The sequence below is a fragment of the Chelon labrosus genome, assembly GCF_963514085.1.
Source record: "Chelon labrosus genome assembly, chromosome: 21".
Taxonomy (NCBI): Eukaryota; Metazoa; Chordata; class Actinopteri; order Mugiliformes; family Mugilidae; genus Chelon; species Chelon labrosus.
In genome coordinates, this window is record NC_140354.1 from 13,017,357 (window position 1) to 13,027,395 (window position 10,039).

A 10,039-nucleotide genomic window follows, 5' to 3' on the forward strand; every position below is an offset into this window, starting at 1 on the left:
ATTTGAGGACGACTTTGACCTGCGTAAAAGTTTTGACGTGGAGTCGAAAAGTTGTGACTCCACGCTCTCTCCGCAGAAGCCTTGGATGTGGCCGGGCCGCTCAAAGAACAGCATCGAACACAGAACAGCGTTGTTCTGGACGAAGGTTTTCTTCAAAGACCTCTCTGTTTTTCCTCGTCATGCATCCTTCCCTCATTTCATTTTCCGTTTTTCGCTGGTAGGACCCTACAACATGATTCTTCTACCACCATGCTTCAGTGCTGGTATTTGGTCATGAGACCAGAGAGTCACTTTCCTCTCAGAGTCCTTTAAATGCCTTTTGGCAAACTCCAAGCCTCGTGTAGGTGGTCTACTATTAAAGGTGAGATTGCTGTAGCTACGACGGGTTCTCCTATCTCTGTAGAAGACCGTTAAAGTTGTGGTAGTAATTAAGTCCTTCTTGCTTATTTGGGTGGATGGTCTACTCTAATTAAAGTCCTGGCGGCCTCTTATTGAAGTCACTGTGCTCCTAAGAACCCCTAGCCTGGAACCCAGACCAGCTCCCCCGCCCATAATGTTTCTGTTAAACTGTTTTTTTATAGCAGAAAGTTGGTCTGGAACAGCTCCTTTGAGAACTGATTATGCTCTGGCAATACCCAAGCGGCGATGCAGTCATTTGTTTGTTCCTTTGTTTATCGCAAAGTAGCTCTGATTGCTTTTAGGACTACCCGATTGCATGCGGAGGTTTGTTTTGAAACACACCCCGTAATGAAATCCATACGGTGTCTTACCAAACTCATATCCTGATAAGGATTGAGCCTAGCTTCGCCGGAGTAGGGAACACCCAAAGATTTAGAATGTATTTATAGCCTGGCCCTGATCTTTGCCTCACCGCACTTTCATAACAAAAGTCCACAGAGAGTTTCATCATTCAGCCGATGGCTTGGCTTTTGTCCTGACAGACAGTGTGAATTGTTAAACCTTATACAGGTGGTGTCTGTATGACCCAATTCATTCAACGTGTCCAATCGGGTTACCGCGGCAAACCCTATAATTATTGAAAACACAACAACATGACTTCCAGTCCTCATTAAAGTGTGCAGACTGACAAGAAGGCAATTTTATTCATTTAAAACTAAATCTAGAAAAAGGTAAAGTGTATGTGTGTGAGAGAGAATACTTTCTAAATACATTATGTATAGATTCAAATTCAAATGCGTTAAAAGTGAGATAATAACAGGAGGCATGCTTCAAATATCTTAAGAATATTTCCACATACTGGGACCGAAAGCGCGCTCTCGATGTTCGGGCGCGCGCCTCGCCACTCTCAGCGAGCGCTCCATTTCGCCGCGTTGCACCCTGGGAAGCCGTGTTTATTTATCGTTCGGGAAAGATGGCAGGCGTGCAACCGCCACCCCTCCGGACCGTGGACGATTTTCTCCTGACCTCGGCCCGGTTCGCGGTGCCAGATGTGCGCAACCTGGACCGCTGGAACAATCGCATCATCAACAACCTGCTGTACTACCAGAGCAATTATTTCCTCTGCGCGCTGGGCTTCCTGCTCGCAGTCGGGTAAGTTTCCTTATTCTGACGTGGTAAAACCCCCACTTCCCGTGATCCCTCTCTCTCTCTCGCTCTCTCTCTCTCTCTCTCTCTCTCTCTCTCTCTCTCTCTCTGGTAGCAAACCTACTTTCAGGCTTTAATCAACACTGATGTGATTGTTTTCCTGTTTTGACGCATTACTGTCAATGACTTGCATTTCCTGTAGTAGGCACAACGAGCAGCCTCCATCATCATCACCATCATGACCATCATCACGCACACAGTTCAACACATGAGTTAGAGCAGCCTAGAAGTTTGAATTAACTGAGTCAGATCTTCCACTATCTCCTGAACCCAGAGGGAGAGTGGAAGGAGGAGGCAGCTGATCGCCATCATGTGTTCACACGGGAGTGGTAACGCCACCACCGCTGCTTTCAGATCAGTCTAGGTTTTGGAACCCAGAAATGATTTAGTTTTTAATAGATTCCAGGCAGATTCCATCTGGATTTCATTCTGGCCCCCGTTTTGGTTTCAACAGAGAAAAAATATCAGTGCACGCAACTGGATAGTCCTACGAACCAATCAGAGCTGTGAATTGCGTTGCTTGATCTCTGTTAACTGTTTGCCCTTTAAACTTATTCCGCTATCAGTCGTGATAGCGGAATCTAATCATCCGGGCTGCTCTGGTGTTAGTTGAGTTTGTTGTAAACAGAATCGACTCGGCGGCGCTCGGATGACATGCATGACTAATGCCGCTGTTACTCTTCTGTCCGTCCCGGCGTAAAGCCCGCCTAAAAGATTAGATTGGCCCTGGCAGATCTTGCCCAGGCATAATAAATAGTTTGTGGGCAAGGGGAAGTTTGGGCTGGCTTCCAGGCGAGGTCACGAAAGTTACCAGTGGTATGGTTTTTCTGAAATCTTAACTTACGTCAGATACTCTTCCTTGTTTGAGCAGTTTTGTCTCATCAGCTTTCTTTTATTTCAGGTATTTCCAGCCCTTCCAGCTGTTCGTCGGGGCCACCGTGGTCACCTTGTTGTTCCTGGGCTTCGTCTGGGCCGCCGAGAACCAAGCTCCCATTCGCCGTTTCCGCAGAAACCACCCGTCGGTCTCCGTGTTTGCCATCCTTCTGGCCAGCTACCTCTTTATATCGGTGCTGGGAGGAGTGGCCGTGTTCCTGTTTGGGATAGCGTTCCCTATTCTGAGTAAGACGGGAAAATACGCACTCGCAGTAAACTGTATTAATCAGCTGATCTCAACATGCTAGCTGATTCCTGGCGTGTTACCTCTTCATCGCCGTGTCTGTGTGTGTCTCCCTTCAGTGATTCTCGTCCACGCGTCCGTAAGGCTGCGCAGCCTCAAGAACAAGCTGGAAAACAAACTGGAGAGCATCGGTCTGAAGAGGACACCCATGGGTCTCCTGCTAGAGGCCCTGGGGCAGGAACAGGAGGCTGGGTCCTAGAGGAGATGCGGATCGGGTGAGGGATAAGTTGAGAAGTAAAAGGAGACATGTAAGTGAAGACATAGGTGAGAAATGGGAGGGAGTAAAGTAAAACCAATGATGAGAGCATTACTGCAGTGCAAGAGGGGGAACAAGTAGGAAAACAAAAAGGTTTGGTGTGTTAACCAAGCGGAAATCGCAAGGAAAGTGGCAAACGCACAAAAGTCAAGTGGTTTGATCCGATTTGTTTTTGCCAAACCTCGCTCTTAAAGCACACTTGTTTTTGTCTGCTCATGTATTACAGCGTGAGGTGTTGAAGCCATACCGTATTTAGCTCTCTCCTAAGCATCACATCATTCTGTCAAGCTCTGATGAAGGTTCGTAAAAATATGGAATATTATAAGAATAAAATAATGAGCTAAGATGATTGACTAACTTACTGCATAAAAAAAAAATCCAAAAATTATTGGGGAATTTTTTTCCCCCCTAATTTTTTTTTTTTAGAGAACTCATAATAAAATCAGCATTATATTAAATATTCAGAATTTATTCGTAAAATGGGAAGTATATTCTGCTCATCTTAAAAAACAGAAGTGAAATATTGCAATTTCTTCCCCTCAGAATTACACAATCTCATAGTTTTTCTCGTAAAAATTCAACTTTATAGGTGTCTTCTTTCCCCCTAAATATTATCACTCTTTTTCTTTCGTATACCAAAGTATTGACAGTGCGGTTGCCGGTGTAGTAGCTGTACTAATACGAGCATTACAATTCCCTGCATTGTGGCCACACAACCTACAAATACAGTGCATACGTGGTGCAAACATACATGCGTAAAAGTTAAGCTCACGTGCGTTCTAGATATCCGCTGATGTTTGCAAAAAAAAAAAAAAGCCACAGAAACAACTGAAATTATCTCGCCCTGCTGACAGATGGAAATTCAGGTTATACACCCTGTGACTTAATAATGTGGACATTTTTAGTTGTGCAGATTGCAGAGATAAATCTGAATCTTGACACTTTTTTTTTACTCAGCGAGCAGCGTTGAAAAGTGACTTAAAAGAAGAAAAGTTAGAAGGAAAGTTTTATATGAAGAAAAAACCTGATGTAGGACTTGTTGAGGACCATTTAGAGCGGGAGTCGTGTACAAACAAAGGCTCTGCTTAAAACGAATCCTTTCCTTTCTGTTACGTTGTTTATGTAGTCCTCCGGAATTAAAGGCTTCACCCACACACCTACTCATTACAGCCTTCCTCTGCTGGTCAGTGGGATCTGCACACTCGTCCAGTGCTGGCCACTGGTTAAAGCTCTACGCGAAGCAAATGAATAACTTTAATTCCTTTATGACTTAAATCCCTGTTACCATGAAGAACCACTAAACATAAAATTCCTTGGTTGATGTGCCAACATTTTTCTCCTTGTAATTTACTCTGTTTTTAGCCATGCTAGCCATATATGGCGATGATGGTCGGTTGGCCGGCCGCTTCGCTACAGACTGTAATATCCCAACAAAGATTGGGTGGATTTCAATGAAATTTGGTACAGCCTTTTGCTGTGCCTAGAGGAAGAAGCTGACTGACTTTAGTGCTCCTGTGTATGAAGAAATAGAAAGGAGATGCCCTGAATCATATTTGCGCTAGCCTGTATTCTGTTAGCTTAGTAACCCAGTGCTATTAAAGGTTTCTGTCAGTCATGTTCTTTGAAGTTACAGTGGGCTACAGTTTAGTATGTGGTATTAGAAGATAAAATCATGATTACTTTCTTAAAAAATGTGCATATTAGCAAAACTACAGCTCCCTTCAAATTAATCAATTCAGTGCTGTGAATACTACAAAGAGGTTCTAAAGAGAACCTGTTTTCTGAGTTGGACCTTATTCCATGGTGGTTAGCTAGTGCTAATCTTGTAGTTACATCATATTAATGGTCTAAATTCTATACTTTTTTTAATGTATATGTAGCAGCCAGTTGCCATCATGCCACCACATACAAACAAATTCACTTTTTACACCAAAATTGTTGCCTAAATACAGTTTGTAAAACATTTTTAGTGTCAGCATGCTAAAATAGGCAATTGACTCCTTTCCCATTGCAAGGAAAGACGAGTTTCTTTCCTGTTGGGTCACGTTCAATGTCCCAAATGTGCCACTGGATAACAGGGTTATCAGAGCATAGAAACTGAAACAGAAATTAAATAAAATGTTGTAGAAAAGCACTTTCAATAATAGGGTTTTCTTAGGGTCAATCTGAAAAGTTTCCCGTCCCACTTTGAATACAAAATCATAACATTCCCATCAGTCCCAGCAGTATTAAAGCTTAGTGACATGTTAACATGCTAAGCGAAGAACAGACATTTTGAATTTTAGCTGCCAGATAGCAGCCACTCAGCTTTGCCATTATGTTAGCATGCACACATTAGCATTAAGCTCAAAGCACCCCTGTTCCTGAAGCCTCACAGAGCTAGCTTTGCTGTAGGTTATTATTAATTATTGATAAAACTTTGATTGATTGAAAGTTTAAACTTTAGACCACTCCAGGTGTTATAATATAATATACAGTATTGAGTTTTGTTTGAAGAGTTGACTTTTTATTTCAAGAGCAGTTAATAAAATGCAGTCCTGTGTTGTTCTTAAGAGGAAAGATGTAGATAAACACTACCAAGATTGGATGTGTTTTCAGTTTATGTTAGTAATGTCCTGGTAAATACTTGCACAAAAACTGACTGAAATCCTCACTTTTAAGGTATTTGACGAGTTATTTTATTACTAGCTGCCTGTTATGGGGACTGTGCATTATATTGCTTTGTTTAAAACTAATGGAGAATCATTGGGAAACATTTGGATGCGCCTACTGAACGGAGTCATAATCCAAGTTAGTTAAACTGGCAGCGTAAAAATATCCCCCGATTGTATTTAAAGCATTTATTAAGAAATTGAGGATGACAGCCTACAGTTTATGTGTGGATTTTTGATTCTTGTTTCGTATTGTTTAAAGTGTGTATGTGCTATTGTGGAAGAAATGCCTTTTGATGTATTCACAAACATTCAATGCATTACTAGAATGTAAGCTGAGAGAAGAACATCTCTGCATGACGGTGCACATTGAACTAATGTAACAGGTGATCATGATTGTTAATGTTTGGCGTTGCCTTCCATTCAGCTAAATGTTTGATTTTTGTTTCACCAACATACTTCTTTGAGTGTTTTGCCAAATGCTGATCATTTACATCATTTTTTTTTCTAAATAAAAAAAGAACGATGTGCCGCACTGTGTATGGACTGTTTATCTTGCAAAACCCTGTCTGTTTTCAACCTATATAAACTTATTTTCATGAAAACAACAAGAATTTTCAGTCACAGCTTTAGCAAGGCAAAGCTACATCGGGTGAAAGCTAGCTGTTGAGATAGCATTGGCTAGCTTTAGCTAAAGTTAAAACTAAATTAAGATACTATTATCTGTTTATGAAAACCATCCATTTCCATTTTGCTGACACAGAAACGCTAAATGAGGTGTTAGATAAACCCAATTATGATAAACAGAGATGCTAAAGCTAACTAGCTTACCAGCCAAGCAGCAGTGACCACAGTGTTAGCTTTTGATTCCCCTCTATGAAGGTACTCAGCCACAGTCCAAATAAAGACAATCCATTTACAGTTTGACCCAGAATTTTAAAATGTAGTAACAGTTACATTGGTATATATTTTTGCTATGTTTTGATACGACACTCTGTAACATCAACCATATGATTCCTGAAGAGTTGTGAAGCTCAGCGTGGGTGATCTGGCCGTCGCCATATTGAAAGTGACCAACCTGTAAAGGCCCTCACAAATCACTCCAATCCAGCAACAAAATTATGCATAACCTTTAGCCTCAATACAATTTAAATGGGTGAGTAATATAAAAATTCACCCCATCCCCCATTCATGTATGGTTTTCATAATTGGGGAAATTAGCCACAGGGACCAGGACAGTTTTTTTTTAATACAAGGCTGTAAACATTTTTATTCTGCTGTAAAGTTTTTCAATAAAGATGGGTATATCTGCCTGTCTTAACAACAGCAATTTAGGAAAAACATTCACATCCTCAGTATATTCCATAACCTGGGTGTCTATGGGATCGGCCCACTTTTGCAGCCTAAAGCGAGAGTTTTTTGGCTTCAACACTGAAGTGTGCTAATTTTTTTATTACCCATGATTATGTTTCATTGTGGCAACACCCTCTCCTGGCTATCATGAAGGAAAAAAATATATTCTAGAGGAGGTTCAGTTGCATGGATGGGTGTATAAAACATTGGACTTTAACACAGGAGACACCCATTTCAAAACTTAGAATACTGTTTCTTTTAACCATGACTTTCTCCAACTTTAAAGGGAAAGGTTTGTTTCTTTGCAGCAACGCTGTGTGAGGCAGGCTACTTCCATAGTTTGGGTATCAGATGGTCATAGCCACACTTCCAGTTTGGAGAAGCAGAGAGGCATACAGGCAAGGAAGCCAAGCAATGAATTACCGTGGACTGCATCAGCAGTAAAACATAGTAAAACGAGACCATCACTGAAAAGTAATTCGGCCTTTCAGGTCATCTTACAAGCTTTTTTGAGTCTTCTCATGTGCACATGACAGAAAAAGTAATTCTGAAACTGAAACTGAAACATGATATGAGGTGATATCGACCGCGTTCCCCGCTAAGAACAAATATGGGGTCGCCTTTTACTTTTGTGGGACTTTACTCAGATGATGACGTGACTGAATATTTAGTTGTTGCAGTGAAGCAGCTGCTTCTGCCAGCTTACATAAGGATGAGTATGTGAAAGTGTGTGACTCGGGTTTACTCTCCTAACAGCAGGTGGTGGTGGTTCTCTCATTCTAACATGCTTACACTGTGCATGTCACAAAAATCTCTCGGTCTGTCTGAGGGAAAAAAAGAAACTATACTGTGTCTGGCTAGGAAGCCTTGTCCAGGGTCAGCTTATTGAGAGTTGGGTTCTTTGGGGGAAAGCCTAAGCAAAAGAGAAAGGCAAAAGGGAAAGTAACAAAATGAAAGCATAAAGCTTAATATAGGACGCAAAATAAATCGATTTAAATTGAAAATAAATAAATAAGTTGCATGCAATGTACATTTACTTTATATTTCCACATTTATTTTCTTATTATTTTACTTTTTTTTGTTAAAGAACTGAGTCTGAACGACATAAGCCCAACTTATATATTATTTTTTTTTTTTTCATATATTCTCAGTGAGTCTTTTGACCAGTGATCCAGTGATGCAATAAAAATAAAAATAAATTGAACGCATCTCTGCATGTGTTCACAGCAAACCAAATCCAGTCAGTAGGTTATTACACACCAATCAACAAACGTTGCCTCACACACATATACATACAGGTTTTTTTTTTTTCCCTGGGCGGAGTTATGACGCGTCACCGGGGTGCTGCTTTATAAACGTTCCGCCCAACAAAGTAGTTCAGAATAGAAACTGAAGCCGGGACAGTGGGACCGCACTGACACGCAACGCAAGACCCGACAACCGCGTTTGGTAAGAAAAAAAAATTCCAAATTATATGCAATGTTTTTTTTTTTTTTTTGTTGTTGTTTTTTTCAATGTTTGTTTGTTTAAAGACCTATTGTGTAATTTGTCTGAACTTATTTCTGTTAGTTTTCCGGACTGCATTGATCTCATAGTTTAATAGTAATCGCTAATGGGATCATAACAATATACCGGTAGCCTTCTTCTAATTTAACTGCGAGCTGCTATAGTCACTTCGTCTCCGTATGCAGCGACGTTTACTGAGCCTGTGACAAGCGTGTTGGTGGATTTGTAAAAGTTCACGATCATCTAGGGATGAACGCTTTGTCTAACCTGTTGCTCCGGGTGGATTTCCTTAATATTTACACATGGAGAACGAGAAAAGTCAACATTACCTCAGAAGTATGCAGGAAATATAGTGTTACAAATACATTAGTACTGAGAGGCACCATTGCCCATTAAATCTCATAATACTGTACTATACCTCACTATATTGATTTAAAAGCTCTACCACTTTAAACAATTAGTTTTTACACATGACAAACCGATTAATTGAAGTGTATATAACTGTTAAAATGTTCTTTCCTTTAACCAGCTTGAGCAATAAAATTCTTTATGCACATTAAAAATGTTCTAACTTATAAGAAATATTACTGAATTGTTCCATTAATAGCAGACTCATGTTCCCCAGGATACTGAACTGACTACCTTTGGGTGGTTGGGAGGGATCTGATCATTTTATGGACAAATAAACGATCTGCAGATGAATCATTAATAGTTGCAGTTCTGCGCTAAACAGGTGCAGAAACTGCACCCAGAAGCGTGAGAGCAAAACTGTCATAACAAGATTTTTCTTGCAAATGAAGAACGGTGGTAGTGTGGAGACTGGTGGTCAGCAGGAGATGTGGAGTCAGTGGGGCAGATGTGGAGAGCGGGCGGAGTTTAGTCAGCCGGGCTGTCCCACAAAGAACAGAGTGGCCAACGAGCCGGTCTGGCGCACACTGGATCAGACACCAGGGTAGATTAAACCGCAGCAGCTGACTGAGTGATGAGATGCAGAGCCGGTGGTTGCTCAGGAACAGGGAGGTGGTGCCGGGCCCACACACAAGCACACGGAGTAACGAATTGCAAACGAGGGGAAAGGGAAACAACACAAGAGTCATGGCAGATGCCAACAGGGTATTTGTCAAATGCAGTCTTGTCTATTGAGTAGTCTGCTCTATATTTAGCAGCAGGGCTAATAGTTTTAAAAATAAGATGATAGAATGCTATTTTACTGGCTGCCAAGGTGGATTGTTAACACTGGCCATGTGATTGTTCATAAATATACCATCGAACAATCTGAACAACACTTCCAGGAATGGAAAAAAGAAAAAGAAAAAGAAATTCAAGTCTTTAAAACTGAGCAAGCCAGCTGCCTGTGGGATAAACATCATCTTCTCTTTGTTGCCAAAGGCATTGCTCCTCCTTTCCTAGCAATACCCTACTTTCCTCTAGACCACAAATAGTCTTCCAACTACACTTACAGTCAGCTGTTTCCGCCCCAGCTTCTGTAAA

The 10,039-nt window shown here is 41.1% G+C and overlaps 1 protein-coding gene across 1 annotated transcript; it reads left to right on the plus strand.

Moving 5' to 3' along the window:
• Positions 1–1,250: 1,250 nt before the first annotated feature.
• Positions 1,251–6,332, plus strand: praf2 (PRA1 domain family, member 2). The gene is made up of 3 exons (XM_084571294.1): positions 1,251–1,551; positions 2,507–2,724; positions 2,842–6,332. Exons 1-3 carry the CDS (start codon positions 1,373–1,375, stop codon positions 2,979–2,981), a joined length of 537 nt encoding a protein of 178 aa, XP_084427420.1. The 5' UTR covers positions 1,251–1,372; the 3' UTR covers positions 2,982–6,332.
• The last annotated feature ends 3,707 nt before the right edge of the window (positions 6,333–10,039 follow it).

Bases quoted from the DNA above. Each gene is read 5' to 3' on its own strand.
- praf2 (XM_084571294.1), top strand. From the start codon at position 1,373: ATGGCAGGCGTGCAACCGCCACCCCTCCGGACCGTGGACGATTTTCTC. The intron at 1,552-2,506 runs GTAAGTTTCCTT...CTTTTATTTCAG, and splicing joins GGCTTCCTGCTCGCAGTCGG to GTATTTCCAGCCCTTCCAGC. The intron at 2,725-2,841 runs GTAAGACGGGAA...GTCTCCCTTCAG, and splicing joins GATAGCGTTCCCTATTCTGA to TGATTCTCGTCCACGCGTCC.